The 27,789-nt window shown below is 57.3% G+C and overlaps 3 protein-coding genes across 6 annotated transcripts in view; 2 read left to right on the plus strand and 1 right to left on the minus strand.

Annotated features, from left to right (window-relative positions):
- Positions 1-10,365, plus strand: part of DLEC1 (DLEC1 cilia and flagella associated protein) — a 104,350-nt gene extending 93,985 nt beyond the window's left edge. The window contains exons 25-39 of the mRNA XM_060022182.1: positions 200-391; positions 1,166-1,236; positions 1,698-1,849; positions 3,043-3,161; positions 3,695-3,765; positions 6,143-6,339; positions 6,424-6,534; positions 6,652-6,777; positions 6,885-6,979; positions 7,174-7,258; positions 7,451-7,669; positions 8,622-8,783; positions 9,552-9,705; positions 9,924-10,047; positions 10,132-10,365. Coding sequence (XP_059878165.1) covers positions 200-391; positions 1,166-1,236; positions 1,698-1,849; positions 3,043-3,161; positions 3,695-3,765; positions 6,143-6,339; positions 6,424-6,534; positions 6,652-6,777; positions 6,885-6,979; positions 7,174-7,258; positions 7,451-7,669; positions 8,622-8,783; positions 9,552-9,705; positions 9,924-10,047; positions 10,132-10,249 — 1,996 coding nt within the window. The 3' untranslated portion in view covers positions 10,250-10,365. The remainder of the gene's footprint in view (positions 1-199; positions 392-1,165; positions 1,237-1,697; positions 1,850-3,042; positions 3,162-3,694; positions 3,766-6,142; positions 6,340-6,423; positions 6,535-6,651; positions 6,778-6,884; positions 6,980-7,173; positions 7,259-7,450; positions 7,670-8,621; positions 8,784-9,551; positions 9,706-9,923; positions 10,048-10,131) is intronic.
- Positions 10,366-10,440: 75 nt separating this feature from the next.
- ACAA1 (acetyl-CoA acyltransferase 1) lies at positions 10,441-21,396 on the minus strand. 2 transcript variants are annotated; one of them, XM_060022180.1, is made up of 12 exons: positions 21,111-21,396; positions 20,815-20,908; positions 19,768-19,825; positions 16,666-16,745; positions 16,320-16,362; positions 14,450-14,548; positions 13,503-13,583; positions 12,166-12,356; positions 11,831-12,010; positions 11,491-11,546; positions 11,240-11,385; positions 10,443-10,937 (listed from the first exon to the last, which is right to left on the minus strand). In XM_060022180.1, the coding sequence occupies exons 1-12, from the start codon at positions 21,285-21,287 to the stop codon at positions 10,862-10,864; spliced, it is 1,281 nt and encodes a 426-aa protein (XP_059878163.1). In that variant the 5' UTR covers positions 21,288-21,396; the 3' UTR covers positions 10,443-10,861. The 2 variants fall into 2 exon arrangements, with proteins under 2 accessions (XP_059878164.1, XP_059878163.1); XM_060022181.1 differs by lacking the exon at positions 14,450-14,548 and having other exon boundaries at positions 10,441-10,937.
- Positions 21,397-22,990: 1,594 nt separating this feature from the next.
- MYD88 (MYD88 innate immune signal transduction adaptor) lies at positions 22,991-27,552 on the plus strand. Of its 3 annotated transcripts, none has more exons than XM_060022186.2 (5): positions 22,991-23,330; positions 24,214-24,348; positions 24,745-24,934; positions 25,159-25,201; positions 25,467-27,552. In XM_060022186.2, the coding sequence occupies exons 1-5, from the start codon at positions 23,003-23,005 to the stop codon at positions 25,485-25,487; spliced, it is 717 nt and encodes a 238-aa protein (XP_059878169.1). In that variant the 5' UTR covers positions 22,991-23,002; the 3' UTR covers positions 25,488-27,552. The 3 variants fall into 3 exon arrangements, with proteins under 3 accessions (XP_059878169.1, XP_059878167.1, XP_059878168.1); XM_060022184.1 differs by having other exon boundaries at positions 24,745-24,925; positions 25,110-25,201; XM_060022185.2 differs by having other exon boundaries at positions 24,745-24,906; positions 25,110-25,201.
- Positions 27,553-27,789: the final 237 nt, after the last annotated feature.

Below are 27,789 nucleotides of genomic sequence, written 5' to 3' on the forward strand. Positions count from 1 at the left end.
AGGGCCCGAACCTGTGTCCCCTGCATTGGCAGGCAGATTCTCAACCACTGTACCATCAGGGAAGCCCTGGGGTGGCAGCTTAATGAGGGCTTGGAGGATGCAGCCTGGTTTCCGGGCAGCTCTGGCGCCCCCACCCCAGGTGGTTCGCTGGGCAGGGCCAAGGGTGGCGTGTAACCGGGTGCTCGTGGGCTCGGGGCAGTGTTGCCAGTGCAGAGCTGTGGCCAGGCCACCCGGAGAGGCTCCACCTGGACTTCGGCTCAGCAGTGCCGCTGCGGACCCGCGTGAATCGCCAGCTCATCCTGACCAACTGTTCCCCGATACAGACCCCTTTTACCCTCAAGTTTGAGTACTTTGGGAGCCCTGCAAACAGCCTGCGCCAAAAACCCAGCCTGTAAGTCTGGTTTCTTTCAGAGGCGGCTTCTGGGGAGGATGTGGCCTGCTGAGGTGGAGGGCTTCGGACAGGCCAGGTGGTACTGGGGCCCGCGGACGAGGGAGAAGTTATTGTAGGTGGAGGGAACTGTGCGCAGAGATACAGTGAGGCACACTGCAAAGCTGTAGCTCGGAATCAACTGCAGTGAGAGTATTTACACCGAGAGGCTGGCTAAGTTTACCAGCACCCCGCTGCAGACGCCTCGCCACCAAAGCTCCTAAGGTGGGGGTGGGAGTGGGAGCTTCAAAACCACCGACTGCTGGTGTTGCAGGGCACCAGGAACAGCTCCTGAGCCATTAACTTGCCCATTGCAGAAAGTTAGCATGTGTTCAATGCAGGACAGATGTCAGCAGCAAAGAGTGGAAACGGCCTGTTGCAGAAGGCTGGACGAGGGTTGGGGAGTCTGGGCTGGGTTTGCATCCAGGGGTCACCAAGGTACAGAGCCTGGGGATCGGGGTCCCTGCCCTGGAGCCCTCCTGAGTTTGTTGGGAGGCAATCCCTGGGGCTGGCAGGAGGCCTGCAGCTGGGATGCTTTGGGTGGTAGGGGTGCAGCGCGAGCAAAGACCACAGACAGAGGTGAAAAGGAGGCCTGACCAGCTCTCCCCTGGGAGGAGCAGGCAGGGCCACCTTCCTCCGCTGGGCACCTGGGGGAATGCTGGTTGCCAGGGGAGGTGGCTCAGGTCTGGGGAAGGGCCCGGGTGGCTTGATGTGATTTCCATGTCCCGTCTTGTCAAGCCCCGACATGCCTCCTGCCCTGCTGAAGATGGCTCGGATGCGGGAGCTCTTGGCCAAGCGAGAGCAGCTGGGTAAGAGTCCCAGGGCATGTGCTGAGCCCAGGCCTGGCCAGAGTGGCGTTTTGCGTGGCCTTCCAAGGAGGTGGGCCAGTTGCTGCAGGAGGGGACCTGACCAGAGACCACTTCTCAGCGTCTTTTCTAGCAAGGTCCCTGAGATGGCCGTGGCCCTCCACCTGACAGCGCCCCCCCTTTTAAACGAGGCCATGCCCTTGCCAGGGCGTACGGCTTGTGCACAGGGCCTGGCTTCGATTCGGGAGGGGTGGTGGCTCAGAAGGGAGGGCTGAGGCTCAGCCCTTGTGGGAGGTGAGAGAAGCTGGATGCTGGGCCCCAGGCTCCCAGGAGGAGGGTCTGTTTAGCCAGACCAAGGAGAGGCTGTAGGTTGGCTGGTCTGGTTCAGTGCTTTGCTGACCCTTGAGGGTTTGGACCTCTTTCCTGCCCTGGGGCCTGAATCCCCATTCCTGGTTCTCCTGCAGAGTTTATGGAAAGCATGCTGTCCCACGGGAAAGGAGCTGCCTTCTTTCCCCACCTCTCCCAGGGCGTGCTGGGGGCCCACCAACAGCTTGGCATTGACCTCACAGCCTGTGCGAACATGTGGGGCGAGTACTGGGACAGCCTCATCTGCACAGTAAGTAAACAAAGTAAACGTGTCCCCAATCCTAGGCTACTGAGTTATTGCACAGAAGATTTTCTTGAACTATTTAGTAAATTGGATGGGTTAGTTATGGTAGATATTTGCTTTAAATTGTGCTGTGCCCAATGACAAAGAGTTGATCACCTTAATATACAAAGCGTTTCTTAACAATAAGGGGGGAAAAGCATCCCAAATAGGCAAAGGGTTTGAATAGGCAACTCAAGAATGACAAAGAGAGACGGCCAGTGAACGTGAAACATGTCACCAGCACTGGAAACCAAAGAAGTGAGGGTTAAACCACTGAAATACTAGTCTTTGTGAGATTAGCAAGGTTCAAAAGTTGTCAGTGAAGGTGCAGGGGAAAGGTACTCACGTGCACGGCGAGGCCAGCTGGGAAACGTGTGCCGCCCTTCAGAGGCACTTCTGCAGGGCGCTGGGGACACACAGTTAAGGTTGCCCCAAGGAAAGAAGTGGACACAGGGAACAAATAAATTCACACCAGGCTTCCTTTTCTTCTCAGCGTTGTTTGTAATAGAGGGGGGAGAAAAAAGCAAACGGTGTAAACATCCATGTCCATCAGGAGAAGATCGAATGAAAACATTAGGCTACATCCACGCAGTGGAATTCCGGACAGCCCGTTAAATGATGCTGTAAACCTTCATTAGTAAAATTATCATATGTTGTAAAGAGAAAAGAGATTACCAAAACAAAGCATGCCCAGAATGCTCCTCATTTATATCTGTGTTTTATGCACACAAGTCTGTCTAGACAGTGGTACACTGAAATGTTAACAGTGAGTCATGCTGGGGGGGCGGGGTAGGATCATGGGTGAAATACATTCTATTTTAAATTAAAAAAAGACATTTATCGCTTTTTATTAGCAGAGAAAAATAATAAAGTTATTTCCATTTAAAAGATAAAGAAATTTAATCAAAGGGGCCATAAGAGGCCAAAGACCCTCAAGCTGGGAGATCCGTGCAGTCGCATGCAGGGCTGGGTGGGAGAGCAGGACAGGGAAGGGGGGTCTGGGGTAAGTGTCAGACAGGGGGGAGTGAGTCCCCGCCCAGTTGCGACCAAGCTTTGGGGACCCTGGGCTGGCTGGAGGAGGGAGGGCCTCGGAGGGGATGGGGAGCCAGGGGTTGTGGTAGGAGCCGGTGACGAGAGCAACGCATGACTGCTGTTTGTAGGTGGGAGACCTGCCTCCAGCGGTCATCCCGGTGCACATGGCGGTGGTGGGCTGCCCCATCAGCTTCCACAGGACCGCCCATTACACCACTAACCAGATCCAGAAGGAGCCTGTTGTCAGGTATCCCTGCCTCGCCCCCGCCCGCCTCCTGCTCTAACCCTTGAAACCCTCTGGCCTCCACCCCGGGCTGCCCACTCCAGCTCATTGCTGTCCCGCTGGCCCAGGGCCACTTGGTGCCACCCAGCTCGAAAGCCCCAAGCCAGGGCTACCCCAGAGGAGAGAGGCCTCAGGGGGCACAGCCGTGATCTGCACATCTCCGAGGGCTTTGCGGGGACAGAAGTACCGAGTAGTCACTTGTGGTCCGAGGTCAGGGCCGGACTTGGGACCCCTCACTCCAACTGCGTTGGGGTCTGTGTGGTTGGTCAGTGCGGTTGCAGAGTGGGTGGGGTTTACTGGTGAGCAGTCCTGGGTCATGGTTCACCGGGCACCGCGTGGGGAGGGCCTCCAGCCCTGGGGCTCGGTTACTCTGGGCTGAAGACAGACCGCTATGGGGCCTCCTGCCTGCCTGAGCCCCGGCCCTCCTCTCTCAGGAGAGCTGGCCTGCGGGGTGTGTGCTGGCTGTGGCCCTGCTGACCCTCGTCTCCTGTCTCCAGGTTCGGCACCCAGGTCTCTGGAGGAGATACAGTCACCCGGATCCTTCGCCTGAGTAATTCCAGCCCCTATGGTGAGATGCTCGTGAGAGAAATCGGGGCTCTTGCTGCAGGCTCTGCCGTGTGGTGGGCCAGGCTGGGAGGGAAGATTGGGGTGGGGGAAGCTGATGGCCCACGACCTGGAGCCAAGTGGGCTGGGGTATGGAGGGAGGCCCCCAAGGGCCAAGGTCAGGACTGGCCAAGCCAGTCTTGGGTTGTCAGAGCCACTTCCACCCGAGAAGACAGGACTTATCCTTGCCTGGGGTCTCCCAGTGTCCATGGGCCACAGATGCCCTCCCCTGGTTGGGTTCACTTTGCATAGGGACAGGCACTTGTAGGGGACACCTTTTCTCTTCCCTTCAGCCAGCAGCCCCTGAGCTATTTGCCAGGTGCTGTGCAAGGAGCTGGGGATACAGGGGCAACAGGACAGCAGGGGCTGTGCCTGATGGGCAGGACGGACGTGACCATGGGCTGCCAGCGTAGAGTGCACTGAGTGCAACTATGGGGGCGGCCAGAGTGCTGGGGGTCTGTGTCAAGGGCCAGCAGGCTGAGGCCAGGAGGAGAGCGACCCAGCTGGGCCTGAGGGAGCGTATGGGCCACAGGAAGAGCCAGGGCCAGCTGAGAACCAGAGTCTCCTGGGGATTATTTAAAGCACCTTGAGGCTGGGCCACCCCAGACCAAGTGAACCACCGTCTCTAGTGGCAGGGCCTGGGCACTGTAGTTTTTAAGCTCCTCGGGGACTCAAGAGAACATCCTGTTGGTGGAAGAGAGTGGCCACTCTGTGACCTTGCTTGTTTTTGTCCACTGGATCTGTGCATTTGGGGTGCATTGGACCACTCTAATCATATCTTAATCAAGTTCTTCTGGCGTTTGTAGTTTTGCTGTGTTTTTAGCTTCTGTATTGTTAGATGCACTTGACAGCTAACGAGGCCTCTTATCACCCTGTAACCTTCCTCTTTGGCCCCTTCAGTGCTTAAATCCCACCTCGCCGAAGAGCAGCATTGCTCCCGCTGGTTGTATACTGGCATTTGCCTGGTATGTCTTTGCCCATCCCTCTGTTTTCACCTTTTATGACTTTGATGTGTGTTTCTTTGTAAACAGCCGAGCGCTGAGCTTTAGAAAACCTAATCTATGTATTTCTTCTTATTTTATGATTTATTTCACTGTTATTTTTCTACTTTCTTCGTTTTGCTTTTGGTGACTTCTGTTTTCCCTTTGTTTGATTTGGGATTTCTCTTCTACTTTCCTGGTTACCGTTGCTTCCTTGGGGCTCATCATCACATGCACATTTCTCCGTACCTGAAAGTGAGATTGTCCTCTGCACTTGAGAGTATGGAAGCCACTGGTGGCCTTGGTGAGAGTGATTCCGTGCGTGAAAGAGGCAGATACCAGGTAGTAACCCTAGGGACTACAAGTTCAGGGACCTTGCGTGGGCATGTCTTCACCAGGCATTCATTCCCCAGGGGCGAGCCATGAATCCGAGGTGAGCTGGGAGTGGGCGGAGGCGCTCATGGATTGTTTATCCTCCAAGCTTGCTGTGGAGAGGAGAGGTGGTACTGGAAAGGTCTGGCAGAGGGAAGCTTGTTTAAGTGCTGTGGGGAAGCAGCCAGGAGAGAGGGGAGATGGGACACATCTGGCCCCTGAGAAGAGGGGTGTAGGGATGGGGTAGATGCAGATAGATGGGGGGCTCCGGGCAGGACTTTTTTCTGGGAGGTGAGGTGGGACCACCCACTGAGTGCCAGAGGAGACCAGGGAAGACAGTGTTGTGGTGCAGGTAGGCAGGGACGGCTGAGCAGGAAACAGTGATGGGCAGAGTGGGGGCACAGTTTAGGTTGGGGACATATTTATGGGAGTGGCACGTTGTTTAGAACGCGGGGGACTTGCTCACTGGGGCCTAGATGGTCGGTTCCGTTCCCCCAGGGTTAGGTTTTTGCCCAGTGGGTACAAAGATGGGGGCAAAGAGAGAGATGAGAATCCTGGCCAGACAGTTGCCAGTGGCAGCCCCCAGAGACTCGCCTGGCTGGGGAAGGAAGTGAAAGCAGGCAGGCGCTAAAGGATGGAGGAGGGGAGGAGGCAGGGGACACGGGGAGTGAAGGGCCCAGGGGTCAGCAAAAAGGCCAGAAGGAAAGGAGGGTGTGGGGAGAGCACACAGGGAGCCGGATTTCTGCATCTGGACATGAAACCTGGTCTTGTGATCCAGAGGGCAAGGGCTGATGGAGCCGATGGCATAAGCCTGTAGACTCTCCTAAAACAAGAATTGCCTGCAAATGACATTGGGGAGCCAGGCCCCCTCCACCCTGAGTGTGGGAGACCCGGCAGCCTCCGGGGGCTGCAGGGAGTGGGGGGGGGGGCGGCCAGGGAAGAGTCTGCTCCTTCCTTATCCCTCGCCTTTCTCCTCCATGTCTGCCCCAGACATCCGCCTGGACTGGGAGACCTACGTTCCAGAGGCCAGGGAGGACCGGCTGCTGGAGCTGCTGGTGTCCTATGGGCCACCCTTCCCGCTGCGGGACCAAGCTGGGAACGGCCTCCTGTGCCCTGAGACCAGCAGCTCCTTCTGGTCCCCAAGTCCCTCTGACGTGTCCAAGTCCAGCCGTGAAGCTGCCCAGTCTGTGAGCAGGGGTGGCGGGAGGGCTGCCGGGCTGTGGCCAGTGGGCCTCGAGCCTGCGTGAGCCTCAGCGACTCCTGGACCACAGGCTGAGGGCGGCTCCAGTGCCGGCGCCTCCCAGGAAATCATCTCGGTCACCCTGCAGGGACGTGAGGGGGTGCCCTCTGACGAGCCGTTCTCCATCAGCCCCAAGCAGGTGGTGAGTTGGGGTGGGGCCGGGAGCTCTGGGCGGGGGTGGGGGTCGGGGGGGCCGGGGGGGGTGTCCCCCTGGCCGGGAGGGACAGGCGGCGCTGAGGCTGCTGTGTGCGTCTGCCAGGTGGTCCCCGCAGGGGGCAGCAGCACCATCCGCATCTCCTTCACACCCGTGGTCCTGGGCCCCGACGTCCTGCACAAGGTGGAGTGTACTGGCTCCGCCCTGGGCTCCATGAGCTTGGATGACGAGGTGAGCGCTCCTGGCCTGGGGAGGGCCCCCACCACTGCCTCTCCCTGGGGCAGCTCGCCCGCTGCCTGCTCAGCTCGGGCGCCCGTGATCGGGCTTGTGCTCGGCAGGTGGAGAGGGAGCTTCCGGGGAGGAGGCGCCGCCTGCCGGGCTCGGCTGTGGGACCCGTGAGGCTGCACCTGCAAGGCTACGTGAGGCCCGCGCAGTGAGTCGGCTGGGCTGCCTGGCCTCCCTGCGGCCCGCTGTGGGGGTCAGCCTTCCCTGGCACTGCTGGGGACCAGACAGGGTCCTGGGAGCAAGAGGATGGGGACGGGAGGGAGAAGCTGGCGGGTGAGCCCAGGGAAAGGCCGGCCAGGGTCAGCTGGGCCCCAGAAGCCCAGCCGTGCCTGTCGCTGGCAGGCTGAGCGTGGAGCTGGACTCCGGCGGCAGCATGGTGTTCTGGCACCAGGCCAGCGACCTCATCCCCGAGCAGCGCTGTGCTGGGGTGAGTGTGCTGCACCCCCCCCCCCAACCGGCCCTCCCGAGCTACCTGGTCCTCAGACGTCTCCCGCGGCCCCCTGTGGGGCACAGGCCTGACAGTCCGGGTCCCCTCCCCCGGGACCCCCCACCCCCCACCCGAGTCAGAGGTTCCGGAGGGCAGAATTGAGTCCCCTCCCCGACCTCTGTGGCCGCCCAGGTGCTGAGTGAGCTGGTGACCACCCACCACCTGAAGCTGACCAACACCACGGACATCCCACACTACTTCCGGCTCCTGGTCTCCAGGCCCTTCTCTGTTTCTCAAGATGGAGTGAGCCGCAGCCACAGGGCTCCCGGTCCTAGCTGGAAGCAGGAGTGCAAGGAGGGGACAGCAGCAGCCGGCAAGCAGCTGGTACTCTACCCACAGGAGAACATGCTGGTCAGTGGGAGCTTCTGTGGTCCCTGCCTACAGTGGGCACACTCACCTGGGCTGGGGCTCACCCTCCTCTCACGTTTGCGCATGCAGCACCCTCCAGGTCGGGACATAGACACAGACAGTGGTGTCCACACACGAACCACACGCTTGGCCCCGCCGTGCGCTGTGCGCTCAGGGGCGGACACCCATCACACGCACCATGTCCAGCAAACCTCTCCGCACAGGCCCTCCACGCGCAGGAACGCCCAGACCTATCAGTGTGGACACTCGCGAGTTCCCTCCACCAGTGTCCTGGTCCTGTGAGCACCTCCACGCGGCACAGACCCCCCTTCTTGTGTGCCCTCACGCAGGGTTTCATCACCATCTTTCCATAAACATAAGGCACACCAGAAACACAGTTCCCCAGGCCCCACTGCCAGAGATGAGAAGATCTGGGCTGAGGCCCAGGAACACGTTTCCCTAACAGGTGCCTTTGATGAATCTGTGGATCTGGGTCCACAGACCTGGGTTGGGGAGCCCCGTGTACAAGCCCCATCCTGTTAGGCCCAAGTTACACCCTGGACCCCAGATACCCACTCATGCTCCCCCAGCCCCCTCCCCACAGCCTCCAGGGTGGCCCCTGAGGAAGGCAAAGCTGACTGCACATCCTCTGCTTAAAACCCGGCAGGGGCTCCTCACTGCCCCCAGAACAAAGACACAGGCCTGACTTGGGCCTACGGGCCTGCCCGCAGCCCTGGTCACGCGAGTGGAGCCGCCCAATCCTCCGGCCTCTCAGCTCCCGAGGGCCGCTCAGCCCTGTCCCCGGTACTGACAGCTGTTGGGCGGGGAACAGGGCACAGGGTGAGGAGTGAATGCACCAGGCAGGGTCCGCAGGAGGGAAGGATGGAGCTCTGGGTGGGGAGGCTGCCGCCCACCTCCAGCAGTCTGAGGTGACGGCTTGTCCACATCTGCTCAGGTGAATGTGTCCTTTTCCCTCTCCCTGGAGCTGCTCTCCTATCAGAAGCTCCCGGCTGACCAGATGTTGTCTGGAGTGGACATTCAGCAGAGCGCGAGTGGAGAGAAAAAGATGGTCTTCACTCAGAATCTGCTTCTGGAATACAGCAACCAGACCACTCAGGTGAGTCCCAGGCCTGCCTCATGTGTTCAGGTGGGGTCAGAGGAGGACAAACCCCAGTTGTCTGCCCTGGAAGAGGCCTGGCACGTGGAGAGATGAGGGTCATCCATCCTTACCTGTCTTAGGAGCTCAGAGCGAGGTGGGGTGCTGTAGGGTGCAAAATCAGGGAAGGCTTCCTGGAGGAGGAGGTGGCATGCGAAGCCTGCATGCTGTTTAATAGAGAGAGAAGGGAAACCAGGCCAAGGGAATGGCCTGATGGGTGGGGACTGAGCAGCTGAGGGACGCCTCCTGGGCTTGTGCGGGACTGCGAGCACCAGGTGAGAATACCACGGGCCTCGTTCTGGTTCTGTGGACTGTGACAGCTCCACACCACAGCCCCTCCTGCCCTGAGTTGGAGAGGCCAAGGGAAAAGGTTAGATGGCCCAGGGCCCAAGGGGAGCAGAGGGCTAGACGAGAGGGGAGAGGAAGGCAGTAGGGCGGCCCGACCAGGGAGCAGAAACCACAGAGCTGGATCCAGGGCAGGGGTGGCAGGGGAGTCAGAGGGGAGCAGATGGCGCCTTCCTGGCCCTTTTCCTGCCCAGAATCCCACCAGCATTCCCCGGCTTTAGATGACAGCGCTGGCCCCCTTCCACCAGCTGTGGTGCTGCCTGTACGTCCCTCAGAAGCTGCAGTACTTGGGGTCGGCAGGGCCCGTGTCCCTGGGTCAGAGCCCAGTGGGAGTGGGTAAGGTCACCCAGTCCCCACCTAGTTAAAGGTTCTGTCCCCCGCAAGGTGGTGCCCCTGCGGGCCGTCGTGGCCATGCCCGAGCTGCAGCTCTCCACCAGCTGGGTGGACTTCGGGACCTGCTTCGTGAACCAGGGCCACGTCCGGGAGGTCTACCTGATGAACCTGAGCGGCTCCCGGAGCTACTGGGCCGTGTTGACAGGTGTGCCATGCCCTCCTCCCTGCTCCCCCGTGCAGCTGGGCCGAGACCCCCAAGAAGGGGCCTGCGTGCCCTGTCCCTGCAGGCTGGCTCCCCAGGGTTGGGCCCACCTGAGAATTCCTGCAGAGGTGGGCAGGAGCAGAGGCGCACCCCCAAGATACGGGCAGGGGGCCGAGCGTGGAGCTGGCTGCGCTCCTGCATGTCCCCTTCCCCTCACGCAGGCCAGCAGGAGCCAGACAAGGATCCTGTTGCCTTCAGGGTCTCCCCAAGCAGCGGGCTGCTGGAGGCACGACCGGTCAACGCGCCCCCCACCTCCGTCCCCCTCCAGGTTTCCTTCACCGCCAGGTACGGCCCTCCCAGCCTTGCTGGCGCTGCCTCTGGAGCCCTGGCCCAGGGCCCCCAACTCATCTCCGCCCCTGCTCCCCACAGGAGCTGTGAGCTGTACGAGTCCACGCTGGTGGTGGAAGGCGTGCTCGGTGAGAAATCCGGCACCCTGCGGCTCCGGGGCCGAGGCTCGTATGACGAGAGATATGCATCACCCTACTAGCTCTGAGCCTCTGCCCTCAACCCCCAATACTGGAAATAAACACGGCCCAGAGTTATGGAGCAGGTTTACTGGGCAAAGGCACCTACTGGAGGACCTCTGAACAGCTCCTGGGATGGAGGGACCCCCCCCCCCCCCCCGCCCCGCAACCTGCCCCACCACTTCCAGGCCCTGCACCCTGTGTCCTCAGAGCTAATACAAAGGGTCGGCCATGCCCCTGTGGAGACCAGAGCAGTTAAAAGAGTCACTATTCAGATTCAGCAGAGGCAGGACTAGCATACCAAGAACTGGCTCTTTCTTGGGGGAAAAAACCACAGCCACGGAGAGAAGGTAATGCGTTTACTATGTTTACTGCACTCCGCATCCACAGGCCCCTTCCCCCAGGAATCACACGGTGGCCTTGCAGGCTGCGTGAGCCAGGCCAACTTTGCCTGTCTCAGCTAGAGGGGCCCGACAGACGGCAGCCCGATACCTCACCCGCTCCCGTACTGTCTCATCAGTGTTCACATTTGCCAGCTCAGCTGAAGTGCCTTGACTTGCCACTGCCACCAGTGCTGGGACTCCCCAGGTGTCACGTCTGTAGCGCTACTGCCAGGGCACTGGGCTGGGCCTCTTTCAGTTTCCAGGGTATTCGAAGACGGCGGCGGCTCCCATGCCGGTCCCGATGCACATGGACACCACCCCATACGCCCTGTGGAAGCAAAATGTGCTGGTTGGGTGAAGGCACAAAGGGCAGAAGCCCAGCCACCAAGCTCTCCCCGGACCAGGCTGAGCTGGGTGGACCAAGGCCTTCACGGGCACAGGACGCCAGACCTCGGGGAACGTGGTTCCCGGCCTGCCCGCCGAGGGGCGCGCACACGGTGGCCGATGCCTGCCGCAGGCCAGGGGCCTGTCTCCTCGGCTCGGAGTGTGTGGGGGGCGGGGGCGCGTACACCTCCCCCCATCAGGCGCACCAGCTGGGCCCCCCCCGACCCCCACGGGGACCGGCCTTACCGCCTCCCGCGGCGCTTCAGCTCGTTGAGCAGCGTGATGACCTGTCGTGCCCCAGTGCAGCCCAGCGGGTGGCCCAAGGCCACCGCACCCCCCAGAGGGTTCACCTTCTCAGGGGGCAGTTGCAGCTTCTCCACACAGTAGACGACCTGGAGGGAGGCTGAGCATCAGTGTAGCTCCCTCCCCAGTCCCCCGCACCACCCTCCCGCTGCCTCCAACTGGGCGGCCCAGGCAACAATGCAAAACAGGCTCACCTGACTTGCGAAGGCCTCATTGATCTCAAAGATGTCCACGTCCTCCACCGTCAACCCTGCAGGCAAGCGGAAAAGACCTGAGCTGACCCAGCGGCCCCTTAGCAGGCTTCTCAGACTCCCTGGGGCCCTACGCCATCCATGGCCTGGAGGCTGGGCTGCCCGGTGTGTCTGCCTCTGTTCCAGATGGGTGAGCGGGTCCCAGGTGTGGGGTCAGGAAGGGGTCAGGGTGCCCCACCTTCACTCTGCGGCACCCGCAGGCCCACCCCGGGCACCCGCCTCTGGCAACAGCACGAGAGGCAGGGGCTGGATCCAAACCTAGGGTGTGAAGGAGCCATCTTACCTGCTTTTTGCAAAGCTACAGGGATGGCATAGGCAGGTCCAACGCCCATGATGTCAGGCGGGACCCCAACCACTGCGTAGGACCTCAGGACCCCAAGGATGGGAAGGCCCAACTCTTCTGCCTTGGACCTCCTGGCCAGCAGGATGGCAGCTGCCCCGTCACTCACCTGGCTAGAGTTTCCTAGAGGCAAACCACAGGGTTAAGGAGGCCTCGGGGCAGCTCCGAGGAGGTCCAGACCTTCCATATCCACCCTGCCCGGTGGCTCCAGGCTCCCAGAGGAGAACACCCGGCACGGAAGCAGCCCCCTCCTCACCCCACCCCCAGCCCAGTCTCACCAGCTGTGGTAGAGCCCCCCTTCTTGAAGGCAGGCTTCAGTTTGGCCAGGCCCTCCAGGGTGGTGTCGGGGCGGATGCCCTCATCGTGGGCCACGGTGACACTTCTCTCAGTGCCCTTGTCATCACGGACCGTGGTGGTCACAGGCACAATCTCAGCTTGGAAACAGCCCTTGCTCTGGGCTCTGGCTGCCCTGCCAGCACCGTGGACAGCCAGGCTCAGGTTTCCATGGGGTTACCTTCCTTCCTGGGGTCCCTCCCTGAGGCCTCCGCCTCCTGCCCTGCCCTCTGGGACAGACATGCAAGCTCAGACTGCTACATGCGGGGTCACACTCACCTCGGGGGCAGTGCACAGGGTCCCCTACTACCCCACCTGCCCTGGGACTGGGAAGCCCAGGGCTTTACAGGGACTTCTTGGCCATCAGCCTTAGATCTTCAGATCCTGGCTTATCCCAACCTCAAAGGGGAGGGGGAAGTTTGGAAGTGGCGGCTCTCCTTTGAGACCTTCACCCAAGAGGGACTAAGTCAAACTGAGGCTGGAGCCCCAGGAATATTTGTGCTGGGTTCTGCCAGCTTTTCTGTTCCCTCCCGTCGCTCAATTCCATCCATTCCCCATGTTTCCACGTGATTAAAATGACATATACTACCCTGAATATATCTATGCAAAATTTGCATGAGTGACACTTACGATTAACACAGACTTGTTAGTGAAATAAAATCTTTTAAATGTCAAAATAAAATAAAATGCCATATACCAAACTACCGGACGAATCTTTGTATTTAAACAGTGTAAAAGCACAGGGCATTTTAGGGTGGTCCTTGCAATCATGCAAAATGTAAGGGCCCACAGGCATTCCCATGGGGAGGAAGCCACGGCTTTCACCAAATTCTCAAATGGTTACTTGCACCCAAGTGGCTAAGAACCACTGCCTCAGTGTCCCCAGCCCCTGCCTCAGGATGCTACCCCAGACTCAGGGATGCCAGGGTCCCCGGCAGCACTGGCTCCACCCTCCAGGCTATCCAGAGAAGCCTGTGGTTACCATGTCTAATCACCAAACCACAGCCAACTAGAGAAGAGCCCTGGCCCTCCTTACACTCTCAATAAATGGATGGGGAAACCGAGGCCAAGCTACGGAAAGACACTCAGGGTAAACAGACTGTAACGGGACACAGTGCTAACTGCACAGTGGCCCCCCCGCCCTCCCCCACCTCCCCCTTCTGGGAGGTAGAGGCTTAGAAACCAGTGGTAGCCTAAGGGCAGCTCCACCTGAGATCACTTAGGACAGCCTCCAAACCTCACTCTCCAGCCCCTTAAACATCTCACCCCAAATAGCACTCACTTTTGCTGGGAAGCCAGTGCAAAGGTATCCTGCTTCTCCCGCGAAATGCCAAATCGCTCGGCTACGTTCTCTGAGGTTATCCTAGAACACAGACAACAACAGTGAGCGTGGAGCCAGGCAGCCTGGGGACGGGCCCCAGGGCTGCAGGCAGGAGAACCGGAGGGCCTGTCTGTGCCACAGTGACAGTAGTGATGACTCAGGGCGGAGCACAGGCAGGGAGTCAGTGACGCTGGCCAGACTCTAAGACGCCTGTTCACCAGAGACCAGCACACAGGAGGGCGTGGGTAGGGCACTAACTGGCTTGGCCAGCTTCTCCTGTGCCTCAATGAAAAGTGCTTTACCGTGGGAGAGGAGTCCCCCTCTGGGAAGGCCACACCCAGCTTTCTGCTCCCCGTAGCTGGAGCCTCCCCTCATCCTGGGAGCCCAGAGCCACAGAGGGGCCTTTGGCCGGGGCTTCTGGCTTTACAGGCTTCCCTCGGAGATGGTCCCTGGATGTGGAGGCAGCCGCACATCCCCTCACACGTCCAGCGGAGCCACGACTCCCTGCCCATGGACCCCGGGGGTGGCTCTGGATGCCTTTGATGCTGCACTGACAGGGCCCAAGGGCCCTCGCCAGCATGGCCGGTGAGCAAAAGCCTCCCGCCTCCTCAACTTTCTAGGCCTCCAAGGCTTTAGGGTGCAGCTGCCATCATGCCTTGTGTGACTGAGCCCCTCAGGGTGGGAGTGACAGGCTGGGCCATGCTTGGAAACCCAGAGGCACAGAGCGGACTGGGGGCCTCAGGACACGAAGTCAGGGCCAGCACTAAGTCCCATGCCCAGAGTCCCTGCAGAGCAGACCAGGGCCGAAGGCGGGAGGCCACAAGATAATCCAAGTTCCTGCACCCCTGCTCCGGGCCAGGCAGGGAGCTGAGCGGGGACAGGCACACGGAGCCACGGTGGGCGCTCACCCCATAGGAATCAGGCAATCTCTGGCCTTCTCCTTCTCCACCAAGCGAGAGGTAACATTTCCAGGGTTCCCTCTGTCTGCCAGGGACATGGACTCCACCCTGAAGAGGAGGTGATCATCAGCGGGACTCCCCACGGAGAGCTCTGCGTCTGGCAAGTGCTGGGAAATGGCCAGGGAGCTCAAGGCAGAGCACTGGCCGGCAGCACAGAGCTGGGGGTGCAGGGCTGCTGAGCCCCAGCCGCACCCTCGCCCCCACTGCTGCACAGTCCACATGCCTGGGCAGGGCCTCACGTCCCAGCACAATTGGTCCTGCAGCCAGTCCCAAGGAAGGCAGCCTAGTGTTGGCCACCGTGGGAGAAACACATCTAAGGAGCCCGGGCCCTGCCCTCAGGGGCCACAAATTCAGCGGAGAGAAGAGACAAATGTTTCAAAAGCTGCACATCAAAGAGCAAGCCGACCTGCATAGACCAGGAGGTGCTAGGAGCCCAGGGAAACACGAGCGATCTCAGTTTAGTGTGGTCAAAAGGGCTTCCAGGAGGCGGCAGGATACAAGGCCTCAAAGGATGACAACACATAACCTTGACTGCACGCTTTTCATGCGCCCAGCGCTACTGTAAAAATCTTTTCTGGGAATTCCCTGGCCGTCCAGCGGTTAAGACCGCGCTTCCACCGCAGTGGGCACAAGTTCGATCCCTGGTCGGGGAACTAAGGTCCCGCACGCCCTGCAGTGTGGCCACCCTGCCCCCGCAAAAAAAAAAAAAAAAAAAAAAAAAGTCTTTTCAGGTATAAGAGCACTTTGAACAGTGTCAGGGTCAGAGAAGCTGAGTTAACTTGTCCATGGTCACTCAGCCAGGATCCAAATTTAGGTAGTCTGGCTTCAGAGCCCACTGCCACCTAGGATATCCTGGGCTACTCATCACGATCACAGTCTACGGGGAACAGTCAGCCTGTGACATGGGGGAATGTCCTGGCCCCAAATCCTTAATACCCTAGTAACACAGTCTTTTAATTTGCTTGGGGACTCAGATACCCTCTAAGAAACACATGAAGGCTCCGACCTTCTCCTCAGGTCACCCACACCCCCGTCCCTCCTCCAGTAAGATAGAAACCAGAGGGCAGCCTGGGCAGTGGCCTTTGCCCGGCCAAAGTCCCTGCAGTTTGGTCTTTGTGTTTATCTACAACTGCAGACACAGGGCAGTACAGCAAGTGCCAACTGGCACAGCTCTGAGACGGCCCAGCAGGGCTCCAATCGAGAAATGCTATGGAGAGGAACTGAGAGGCAGAGGGCGCACATCAGGATCCTGGGGCTGCTGGCCTCCCCGAGGCTGCCAGCACCCGACGCCCACCCCAGCCTACCCCTCCCTGGGCTCCACACGCTGCAGCTAAAAACGGAGTCACAGCTGACGGGGACAAAACCACCACAGATCTGACCGTGTCCCTCAGAACCCAGGAGGCAGCTGGAAGTTTCCACCTTGGTCAGGGTGGGGGACAGCCAGCCTGTGAAATGAACAAGCTAGTTCTACAGCAGGCAGCTGTCCCTGGCTCTAGGGAAGCGAAACTGCTCTTTCTCTCAGCAGCCATCATGAATCAACAAGGGCCACAGACAGAAACCCAGTGCCGTATTTCCTCACAATGCTTGCCCACATTTCCAGCCCGACAGATTTCCAAGAAAGAAAGCTCTTCAAAGCCCACTTCCTCTGGTGCTGAGAGATGTGAGCGGTTCCCGAGCAGCCAGAGCTGGGGACCACTTCTAAGTGCCTGCAAGGGCCAGGGGAGAATTCTAAAATCATGGCCTCTGGGAACTCAGGAGGTGAACATTAGTTTCACTGGTACAAGTCAGTTAATAAGCTCCAGCAGGAAAAAATTCTTACCCACAAGCCATGCCAATGTCATAAGACCCATTTCTGATGCCACCTGCAACAAAAGCATTTCATAAACATCCTTCCCCAGAGTCCATCTGTCCTGGGAACAGGGGAGCCTCTTCCCCACCTGGTCTCTAAGTGGGACTCAGCCCCAGCCTCAGAGATAGAAGACCCAGGAGTGTCCAGAAAAGGCTGAGGGTGCAGTGAGGGGCTCTCCTCCAGGCTTTCTGAGATTACGGTCCTGTCAGAAATCCTTACTGCTTGCCCAGCAGACAGTGACTCTGACGACCCAAACCCGAGGAGCCAGGAACAAGGCCAGGCCGCGGCACTGGGTGCCCACCCAGTCAGAACTTACCAGCTATGCTGGCCACCGCCTGGAGCCCTGAGGAACACTGTCTATTGACAGCTGACAAAGGCACGGTCTCTGGGATGTCACTGAAACAGAAAGTGAGAACAGAGTCAGCCCCCTCTCCCCTGCCAGGCTCTCAGGGAAAGCAGGCCTGTGCTCCTGGCCAACATGACTGCCCCTTCAGGAGACAGAAAGCCCAGGGGAACAAACCCAGCAGCCCTGCCCCTACTCCAGGCCTGACCTACACTGGGCAAACCCCATCTCTGCAGGTGCTTGCTCCCCAGTGCCCCACAATCACATGCCCTTCCACCCTGTGATTCTCATCCAAGGCCAAGCACAGCGCAAACGCGAGAGAAGGCTGCCTGGGCCACAGGGGTCCTTCTTTCTCTTCCTTTGAAGATTCAAAAATTAAAACTGTATATCCCTGTTTCCCATGAAGAATAGAGAAGAGGGCCTGTGGCCAAGACAGAGAACCAGTGCAAAATAAATGTCTGAAGTACGACAGATGGCCAACAGGCACGTGAAAAGATGTTCAACGTCGCTAATTCTTAGAGAAATGCAAGTCAAAACTACAATGAGGTATCATCTCACACCAGTCAGAATGGCCATCAAAAAGTCTACAAATAATAAATGCTGGAGAGGGTGTGGAGAAAAGGGAACCTTCCTATACTGTTGGGGGAATGTAAATTGATACAGCCACTACGGAGAACAATACGCAGGTTCCTTAAAAAACTAAAAATAGTGTTGCCTTATGATCCAGCAGTCCCACTCCTGGGCATAAATCCAGAGAAAACCATAACCCCAACGATCGCTGCAGCACTATTTACAATAGCCAAGACATGGAAGCAACCTAAATGTCCATCAAAAGAGGAATGGATGAAGAAGATGTGGTACATATATACAACGGAATATTACTCAGCCATAAAAAGAACGAAATAATGCCATTTGCAGAAACATGGATGGACCTACAGATTGTCATACTGAGCGAAGTAAGTCAGACAGGGAAACACAAATATCATATGATATCACTTATATGTGGAATCTAAAATATGACACAAATGAACTTATCTACGAAACAGAAATGGACTCACAGACAGAGAATAGACTTGTTTTTGCCAAGGGGGTTGGGTAGGGGAGAGATGAAGTGGGAGTTTGGGATTAGCAGATGCAAACTATTATATATAGAATGGATAAACAACAAGGTCCTACTGTATAGCTCAGGGAACTATACTCATTATCCTGTGATAATCCATAATGGAAAAAATATATTAAAAAACAATGTATATATATGTATAACCCAATCACTTTGCTGTACAGCAGAAATTAACACATTATAAATCAACTATACCTCAGTTAAAAAAAAAAAAAGAAATGTCTCAAGTATGAGGCTAGAAACCATCCCCACTCCTCAGCCTTACTAGTAACCATGTGGCCTTTATGTTCCCATTGTCTCTGGAAAGGCTGTTCCCAGCTGGACAAAAATCCCTGATGGGTACTAGGTATTCTAACATCCCTTCTTCTGACGGGTTCCCCCAGATTCTCACACTGGTTCCAGCCCTGGAAGCTGGTGAGGCTGCGTCTGCCAGTGTAACCTGTGCTGGCCAAGGGTACAAAGCCCTGGGGAAATCCCCAGACCCATGGACTCAGAACCTCAGGGGTGAAAGCATTGTTGATTCTGTTGATTCTGGCGTGCAGCCAGCGTCAGGAACCTCTGGGCTAGTGCCCAGGCCAGGCTCTGCTGAGACCCCCTTGGGTGGATAGTCTCCTAGGTCCCTGTAGCCTGTTTAACCCTTCCCAGGTCCCCTAACTCCCTACTACCTAGTTACCACCCCTTCACCCAATCCACCAAGTGTTCATTAAACACCTACTTGGTATGAGGCACCACTGGAGGGATGCTGACATGCTTATAATACAGAGCCCTAGAGGATGCCCAACCACACACAGAAAGTGAATTAACTAGCAGAGACTACAATAACAGAGCAAGGTGGCAAATCACATCACAAGGAAACACGTGGCTAGCGACTGGAAAAGAATGGGCCCTCGTTTTAAGCTTGGGAACTCAGAGAAGTCTGGTCAAAATGGTGAAACTGTGTTTGAACAGAGTTTAACTGGGGCAGAGAGGGGAGGTAGGGACAGTACTGCAAGGGGACAGAAAGACCAGCTTAGGGAAGGCAGTGGGCAGACAGGCTGGTTGAAAGAGGAAGCAGCAGGCAGATTAGGCTAGAAGTCAAATCTGGAGCCAAATCGCTGGAATCTTTGAAATCCAGGCTAAGCAGTCTGAACTTCTCCTAGTCTCCACAGGTTTTGTCAGTTTTCCTGTTCCTTCACTAGTTCACGTTCCTGTTGTTTCTTCTCCACGAAGCTGGGAGTACACAGCTCAGTGGCTCTTAAATCGACATGTGAAAATAATTTAAACCTCCAACCTGTCTTAGGACAACAAGTGGTAAAGGGCAATTCACCAGGGCCCCTTCTGGGCTACCCTTCACCCCAAGATTCTGCGCTGTCCCCAAGCCTCTGCTGATGGGCTAGCATTTAAAAAGCTCAAAATCAGGGCTTCCCTGGTGGCGCAGTGGTTGAGAGTCCGCCTGCCGATGCAGGGGACACGGGTTCGTGCCCCGGTCCGGGAGGATCCCACATGCCGCGGAGCAGCTAGGCCCGTGAGCCATGGCCGCTGAGCCTGTGCGTCCGGAGCCTGTGCTCCGCAACGGGAGAGGCCACAACAGTGAGAGGCCCGTGTGCCGCAAAAACAAAAAAAAAAAAAAAAAAAGCTCAAAATCACTCTTCAGTGTGCCAACCTGCTTATTTACTTGACAAGAGGACAGAGTTCACAAGCAACAAGCTGATTTTGGCTTAGGAAAATCAGGCCACAAGGAACTTTTTGCTCCAGTCCCAAAGGCCGTCTGTCCTGGCTCAGCGCTGGGAAACACACCCTCCCTTCAAAGTAGGGGAAAGGCAGCATGCAGAAAAGCAGGGTGCTGAGGACCCTGGCTGTGTCCAGGTCTGGTGTCCAATCCTGATCTTCTCCCCACAACAGGCTGAGTTCTCTGGGACCTGAGCCCAAGCAAGAGCGTGAATAGCCAACCCAGGGCAAGAACTGGAAAAGTTTACCTCAGAAACTGGGCAATTCGGGCCATTAATGCTCCGGCCCCAGGCTGAAGCACATTTCCTGTGGACAACAAACCTTTATTCAGTGCCAGGCACTAAGGTACAGCTGTGATTAGCAAGAGGGGGGCATTCCAGATCTTCCTTCAGAAACAGTGGAATTTCAAGGTCTGGAGCAGGGGCAGCCAGCTATACAGCAGCTTGTCCTGGCCATACACTAGATCCAGTCCCTGAGAGGCCCAAGCTCCCTTGCCCATGCAACCTGCTTTTCCAAATCAGCACACACTAGGGAGGTCGCCTGCCTTTAAAAGGTTAACATGGAAAGAAGAATGCAGTGCAAAGCTTTAAGTCTGAAGAAGTAGTTCTGTCAGTTAGGAAAGTGTTTTTGAAATGCACACCTTCCCCTAAGTGTCCTCCACCAAGCCCTGCTCGCACTCCAGGGGTGGAACGGTGATCCCCCATCTAGGGCTGACACTTAGGTGATGTGACTCTTACCATATAATGTTATGTTTCCAGGCTAGAGGAGCAGAGTTGGGGAAAAAGGGTTGGACTGACGGTCAAGAGGTCCTGGATTCAGGTCCAAGCTCTGCTGCAAATTCCCCAGGCCTCAGTTTCTCCATCTGCCTCAGTTTCTCCATCTGTAAGTGCGGGGCTGGACTAGATGGGTTTTGATGCTCCAAACTCCCTCTGTTCTACCCTGGCATAGATAGTACGTCAGGATGGGTACAGAACCCTAGCCTCCAGTCTCTTAGGGTGTTCCCAAACTCCTGTGCCAAGACCCTGGCGTTGAAATGTCTGTCACTTGAGATCCCAGCTTTCTATCACACTTAATATGCAGAATGTGCTTGGAGCGGGCACAGAAAATGCCTGGAGGCGGGGGGTGGGGTGGGGGGGGTGGAGTCTATAGCCCGAAAAGGACGATTACAGTCAGCTGCGTGAAGTCCATCGACATTCCCCTCAGGGAAAACACCTGGAAAGTGCCTGGTGTTTGAGGAGGGCTTCGGCGTAATGGGAAGGCGAGAACCGAGCGCAGGGCCCGGGTAGTGCACTCACCCACGCAGATATCTCCCAGCTGGGCCGGGCTCAGCTTGACGTCCTGGAGAACCGCGGTCATGACGGCGGAGAGAAGTTCGTCGGGGGTGGTGTCCTGCAGCGGGAAGCGCGCGGCTGGCGGCGATGCTCGGGGTTCCCAAAATCCCAGCTCCCCCAGCCCCACCCCAGAGACACAGAGCGGTCCAACTCGGGCGCGGAGCCACCACCGACGCCGAGGGTTACCGAACAGAGGAGCCAGACGCCAGCCCGCCCCGGGCCGCCATCTCACACCCGGCGCCCGAGCCCAGGGGTCTCACCTTGAAGCCGCCGCGGCCCGACCGGCCAATGGCCGTGCGCCGCCCGTGCACCACCACTACATCCTCCGCCGACTTCCGCGGAGCGCCGCTCCAACACGGCGCGGCCCGCGGCGCCGGCTCCGGGCCCGAAGCGGGCTGGCGGTTCAGGTGACCCAGCACCACCTGCAGCCTCCGCATCGCGTAGCTCGGCAGGGTAAAGCCCGAACCAGCCAGCAGCAGAGAGTAGCAACCAACAGACCAACGCCCGCGCAGGCGCTGAACCGTACCTCTGACCACCCGCTTCCTCTATCCTAAGCCCCGCCCGCAACCCTGCGGGTCTGACTGGCCCTTCCCTCTAAGGTCCCGCCCACCTCCCCGCCTCAGACAACCAGAAGGCGAGTCTGCCTGAGGTCCCGCCCCTGCCGCAAACGGAACCTCCTAAAGTTGAACCCAAGGTCTTTCCACTCAAAGCCCCGCCTACAGTAGCCTCAGGCGGCTGCCAACCAGGAGGTGGGCTTTTCTGAAGCCCCGCCTAGAAATACAGACAGGAAACCTTTCTACTTGCAGCCCCGCCTACTGCCAAACCCGAGGCGGGTCTCCAAGAGCCCCATTGGTATCTCGAAGCAAATTTCACCATTGCCAGGGGTCCCTTTCCCTACAACTCTGCCCTCTGCCCGCCACCAAACAGAAGGCAGGTTCGTCAGGAGTGCCGCCTACAGCTTCTTGTCGGGAAAGAGGGGCCAGCGACTATAATTCCTCTTCCCCTTGCCTATCCTTCTCTGCTGTCTCCCCCAAGCTGGGGGACCTAAATAATTCCGAGATGCCCCAGAGCCTACCCCGACGCCCTTGGGCTCCCCTAGGAAGTCTTTCGAGAAGACTGAGGGAATTTGGGTTTTGAGGTGGCAGGAGAACGGATTGTACAAATGTGCCGGAGATGTGACAAGCCCCCTATCTGGAGAAAGAGTATCATACTTTTTTTTAAAAAAACCAATTTTACAGTCATTTGGGATGATTTGATTAGTGCCCACCTCCCCCACTAGGCTGGGGTTTCCGCCAAGTCAGAGAAGGACTCTGTATCCAGGATGCCTGCAACATACTTGACACTTAATAGGTGATCAATAAATACCTACTGAATGAATGAATGCACCAAAGCTCCCCAGGTCAGGACGATGTCCCCTGCCCCCTAAAAAGCAAGGCCGGGTGCCCGCTTGACTCCCAATGGCAATGTTTTCCCTAGACCCCAGAGGGTAGTACTGGGTTTCTCTCAGACAGGAAGGCCAGGGTGTCCTGTTACCCTCAAACACGGAGGGTGGGGTCGTGCCCCTCACTTTTCAAGGGCAGGGCCGTGGCATGCCTCTGGCTCCAGAAGGCAATATGCCCTTTTCCACCTCCAACTCTGGGTGTACAGCCAGGGATTCCCCATACTCCTAAGGGCAGGATTGTGTGCTCTACCAGAATTAGGGTGGGGGTGTGTGTGGAGGGAGGCAGATCCGATGCCTGCCCCCTTGCCCCTTCCCCGCCATCCTCGAGGGCAGGACCGTATGAACCCCTCAGATCCCTAATGGAAAGGATGTAAGTCCACCAGATGCCAAAGAGCAAGTCACCTCTTTCCTATAACCCAGGAAGGAAGGTCATCGTCCCACTGCCGCACCAGACCCTCCTGGACAGATAGGTGGAGCTCCGTAGACCTTCAAAGGTAGGTTCCCGGTCCCCACACCCCCAGTCCCCTGAGATCCCGAGGGCAGGGGTGGGGCGCCCCCCACTTCCGCACATATACTGGGGCTCCAGATTGTAGGGCGGGGCGTCGCTTCGAAAGAGAAACCGGCGGGGCGGGGCGGGGCCGGGTGGGCGGGGTGGCGGTAGGGTAAGGAGGAAGCACAGACCCACGACGCGCCTTTGCGTGACGGCCCGCCATGGCGGAAGGAGGTCCGGACGCGGGCTCCGCGCCCCCCACCCCTTCCATGTCCTCCCTGCCCCTGGCAGCGCTCAACGTGCGAGTGCGGCGTCGCCTGTCGCTCTTCCTAAACTTGCGGGCGCATGTGGCGGCCGACTGGACCGCGCTGGCGGAGGAGATCGGCTACGAGTACTTGGAGATCCGGCGGCTGGAGACGCATGCCGACCCCACGGGCAGCCTTCTGGACGAGTGGCAGGGACGACCCGGCGCTTCGGTGGGCCGCCTGCTCGAGCTCCTCGGCAAGCTGGGCCGCGACGACTTGCTGATGGAACTGGGACCCAGCATCGGTGAGGACGCCCCCTTCCGGGCCTCATATCCGAGGTGGGGGTGCGGATGAAGGGGCTGACCATAACTGGCCTCAGCATCCGTCCCACCTTTCCTGTCTTGGAGGCGGGGAGAGCGGGGGGGAGGGAGTAGTTTTGGGGTGGCAAGGGGGACACTGGAGACAGCCTGCAGAGGGGGAACCGTGCAAGACCAGTTCCCTCTTTCCATACGTGGGATGATAGGGACTAGAGAAAGAAGGCGAAGGCCGGAAAAGGCACAAGGAAACAGCTTAGACAAAGGCTTTCACATAGGACCAGGAGTCAGAATAGGGGTCCTCTGTGGGGGGCTTGGAATTGCTTCAAGTATGTAGAGCAACCGGCAGGTAAGGGACTGAAAGCTGACAGTCTTTGGAAACTTCAGGTCCCTGGAAAATGCACCCCTTCCTGCCACTTGCTGACCCATACCTGCACAGGCATGGGGACAGTGGCCCACTTGGTTGGGGCTGCTGCCCTCGCTGCACATAATCACCAGGTCTCCTGAGCTCTTCCTACATGCCCTGCTCACATCAGCCGTGGATCCTAAAAGAAGCATACCTTGGATTCTATTCTCGGGAGCCCGGAGCGGGGGGTGGGGGGTGGGGGAGTGGAGGGCAATGGGATAGAGACATAAGCCTGACCTTGATGGCTTCCCTCATGGCCAGAACACCACTGACGTCCCTTTAGGATGACCAGAGCCAGGTGGAAGCTCATCTTTTCAGAGCTGTTGAACTGTGGATGGCACCACTGGGCTAGAGAAGCCCTGGAGGACAACACAGCCAGGGAGGTGGGACAGGGGCTGGATCCTGACCGTGGGTAGAGGCGTGGGGTACCTGCGGGGAGCTGGCCACACCTTGTCTCTTCCCCACAGAGGAGGATTGCCAAAAGTATATTCTGAAGCAGCAGCAGGAGGCATCTGAGAAGCCTTTACAGGTGGACTCTGTAGACAGCAGCATTCCTCGGACGAGAGATCCGGCGGGCATCACCATTTGCGATGACCCCCTGGGTAAGGGCCCAGTACTGCCCCCCTGGGCCATAGGACATTGTGGTGTTAAAAGTATGGATGTTGAAAGCAGATGGACTGTGGCACCTTGGGCAAGTCACTTAATCTCTCTGAGCTTCAGTTTCCTAAGAAATGGGAATAATAAAGTCCTACCTCTGGTTTTGGTATGAGATTTTCATGAAATGATGTGTCTATCTCATCGTCAACCTAGGGTTTGGCCTGGGGTGGTAAGAAGGTGCTCATCTTTCCGCTCCTGGGAAAGGCACTTTCTCTGAGTAGTGTCATCTCAGGATTGTGTAGGGTCCAGGATCACGGGCGCTTAGGCTGGGGGCACCTGGCTGGGCTCCTCCCCAGCCTTCCTGTAGGGCTCTGACCATCACCCTTGTGCTTTGCACCCAGGGCAAATGCCTGAGTGTTTTGACGCCTTCATCTGCTACTGCCCCAGCGATATCCAGTTTGTACAGGAGATGATCCGGGAGCTGGAACAGACAAACCATCGGCTGAAGTTGTGTGTGTCTGACCGCGACGTCCTGCCTGGCACCTGCATCTGGTCCATTGCCAGTGAACTCATTGAAAAGAGGTTGGCTAGGTGGCCAGGGGGCAAGTGGGTGGTTGTACAAAGCCCTGCCAGGGATCCCAATGCTGGGATCCTCCCAGTTGGACCCTGTCTAGCCTGGGCACAGTGGGCTCCTCCCAAGGCTGTCCCCTGGGGGTATGCTGAACTAGGTCACCACGGTGCCTATAGCCTGCCCACTCTCCCTTAGGTGCCGTCGGATGGTGGTGGTTGTCTCTGATGATTACTTGCAAAGCAAGGAATGTGACTTCCAGACTAAGTTTGCACTCAGCCTCTCTCCAGGTAAGCTCAGCCCTGCCTTTGCCACAGAGAAGTGGGCGGGGCCTCAAGATGCCAGCCTTCCCTCACCATCGGCCACGGGTAGAGCATCAAGGAACTTGGGCAGGTCTCTGCACATAAGTGTGCATGCACATGAGTGCCCTTTGTGTGGCTGAATATGTACCAGGGGTGCTTAGTTGGGAGAGGGATGTTGTTAACCCCTGGACTGAGGATTGGTCCCACCCCACTGTGAGAGCCTGGTGCCAGCTCTGTACCCTTTGGCTTGCAGGTGCCCATCAGAAGCGACTGATCCCCATCAAGTACAAGTCAATGAAGAAAGAGTTCCCCAGCATCCTGCGGTTCATCACTATCTGCGACTACACCAACCCCTGCACCAAGTCCTGGTTCTGGACTCGCCTCGCCAAGGCCCTGTCCCTGCCCTGAACTGCCCTGAGTCCCTGGGTGTGTGCATCTATCTGCCTGTACATGTACTTCTACCCCTGCCTCCGCCTGCACTTGTATGGGGAATCTGTGCTCCACTGGCCTCTTGATTCCTGGACATGCCAACTCCACAGACACAGCTGCAGCCATTGTACATATCTGGACATCACATCTCATGTCCTGCATAGAACATGTGGCTGCAAGTGGCATGCCCACTTGCTGTTATCAGCCAGGACAGTAAAAACCAGAGCCAGCTGGGACTAAGAGGAAGACCAGAAGAGCCAGCTCTGACCCATCCACACATCTTAGGCCTCAGTTTCTCCACCTGAGAACTAAGTAGGGTGAGGAGAACAGGCAGTAGCTGTGTTCGAATGATTGTGGGAAACGGTGAAGCACTGTTCTGAGTCTCCTGGGGACAGGAGACAAATCTTGGCTGAGAGAGAGCTAGCTGCCTGGGCAACGTGCTGGCCACTGCTGGGACCATGGCACTGCTGGGGCAGCTGCTTCCACAATGGTGCCTACGGATGCTTTGGGGCCCTGTTGCCCCACCTCACATCCCACTTCCTCCTGCCCCGGGGACAAATGAGGAAGCAGCCTGGCCTAGCATAGGGAGGTCCTACATTGAGCCTGATTCCCCAAGGGTCCACCTCTCATCTGCCTCTTTGACTCCTCCCAGCCTCTGCACTGTGATAAGTCCCCAAGAGACTGGCCTGAGTGTCTGGGGCTGCTTTTCACTTCCACCTATTGAGTGCCTGTGGTCCTGCTCTCAGCTCTGCCCTGCATGAGATGGGATCCCATCTTCTGGCATCTCCATCAAGTTTGGGTTCTGGAGCTAGGTCACCATGGTGGTGTGAGCAGGAAGCCTTCCTCCCTGGGCCACCCACAGAGAACTTTCCCACCAATCTTCTGTACTTAATTGCCTTACAAAGTTGTTTGCTGGGACTAGTTTACAAACAGTGACCACACAAGAGCCTCTTGCCCCAAAGCTTGTAGGCACATGGACACATAGAAGCTCACACACAGAGACACATATATACATGCACGGGCACCCTCATGCACACACATACAGGCATCTTCATGCACACATTTCCCTGGATACAGCTGCCAGGAACAGCTGGGTGGGACAGTCCCACCACAGAGGGGGCCTAACCCTGGACTAAGATGGGACAATCTTGTATTCTTTTTGTTTCCCTCTTCATTGGAACCAGACTCTGGAAAGGACCCATTATGCCAGCATTTACACCTTCAGTGAAGCACAGAGCGAGGAAAGAGCTGCTTGAACTCACAGAGCAAGTTAGTTGTGACAGCTGTTTTTCCCTCCTTGGGGGATTTGTACGTTGGTTTCCCTTAAGCTCTCCTTCAAGGAGAAAATGTCATGGTCTCAGGTCTCTGTGCCAGGATAGGACCCAGGACCCTAAATCTAATAGCAAATGTATGCCTTCTCTGCTCCACTTCCAGCAAGGGCTGGGGCAAACCAAGTACCTTCCCTCAGGGTCTCAAGAGGGACTGGAGGCCCCTCTCTGCATAATCTTGATGAAGCACTTAGCTACTAGGTACCTATCCCCACTTTGATACTGGGAAGTATTTTAAAACTCTTTCAAGAAAGTATCTTTCAGGGACTTCCCTGGCAGTCAGTGGTTGAGACTTCGCCTTCCAGTGCGGGGGGTGTGGGTTCGATCCCTGGTCGGGGAGCTAAGATCCCACGTGCCTCAGGGCCAAAAAACCAAAACATGAAACAGAAGCAATATTGTAACAAACTCAATAAAGACAAAAAACAATTAACTTAAAAAAAAAAGTATCTTTCACACCTGTTTGTATTCATTGTGAGAATTTCAAAGAGAGCTGAGAAATGCCTCGGTCTGTAATTTCCCCTTCTGTATCCTAGGTTTATAATAAAGAGTTCTCTACTTTGGGAGTAGCAGGTTTCATTTGTGTCTGGAAGGAGTTTGGAAGCAGTAACTTGGGATAACGCTCTCCTGGGTACATGAAACTGGGCCCTTGGGTAGGTTCCAGTGGGTTTGCCAGGAACTTCCTTAAGGCTGGTCCTCCTCACAGGGTCCAAGCCTCACCAGGGCTGCAGGCAGAACTGTAAACAGCAGCTCAGCTACCGACACTGGGGACTCTGCTTGCCTCTGCCAAGCTTGGTCTTCTGGGGATTGTCCCACACCCCT

Source organism: Delphinus delphis, chromosome 10 (genome assembly GCF_949987515.2).
Source record: "Delphinus delphis chromosome 10, mDelDel1.2, whole genome shotgun sequence".
NCBI lineage: Eukaryota > Metazoa > Chordata > Mammalia > Artiodactyla > Delphinidae > Delphinus > Delphinus delphis.

Excerpts from the sequence above, each read along its gene's own strand:
- ACAA1 (XM_060022180.1), bottom strand. The coding sequence starts at position 21,287 with ATGCGGAGGCTGCAGGTGGTGCTGGGTCACCTGAACCGCCAGCCCGCT. Across the intron at positions 19,826-20,814 it reads GCTGGGAGATATCTGCGTGG|GAAATGTGCTTCAGCCTGGG; the intron begins GTGAGTGCACTA and ends TGTTGTCCACAG. Across the intron at positions 16,746-19,767 it reads CGAATTGCCCAGTTTCTGAG|TGACATCCCAGAGACCGTGC; the intron begins GTAAACTTTTCC and ends TTTCTGTTTCAG.
- MYD88 (XM_060022184.1), top strand. The coding sequence starts at position 23,003 with ATGGCGGAAGGAGGTCCGGACGCGGGCTCCGCGCCCCCCACCCCTTCC. Across the intron at positions 23,331-24,213 it reads GGAACTGGGACCCAGCATCG|AGGAGGATTGCCAAAAGTAT; the intron begins GTGAGGACGCCC and ends TCTTCCCCACAG. Across the intron at positions 25,202-25,466 it reads TGCACTCAGCCTCTCTCCAG|GTGCCCATCAGAAGCGACTG; the intron begins GTAAGCTCAGCC and ends TTTGGCTTGCAG.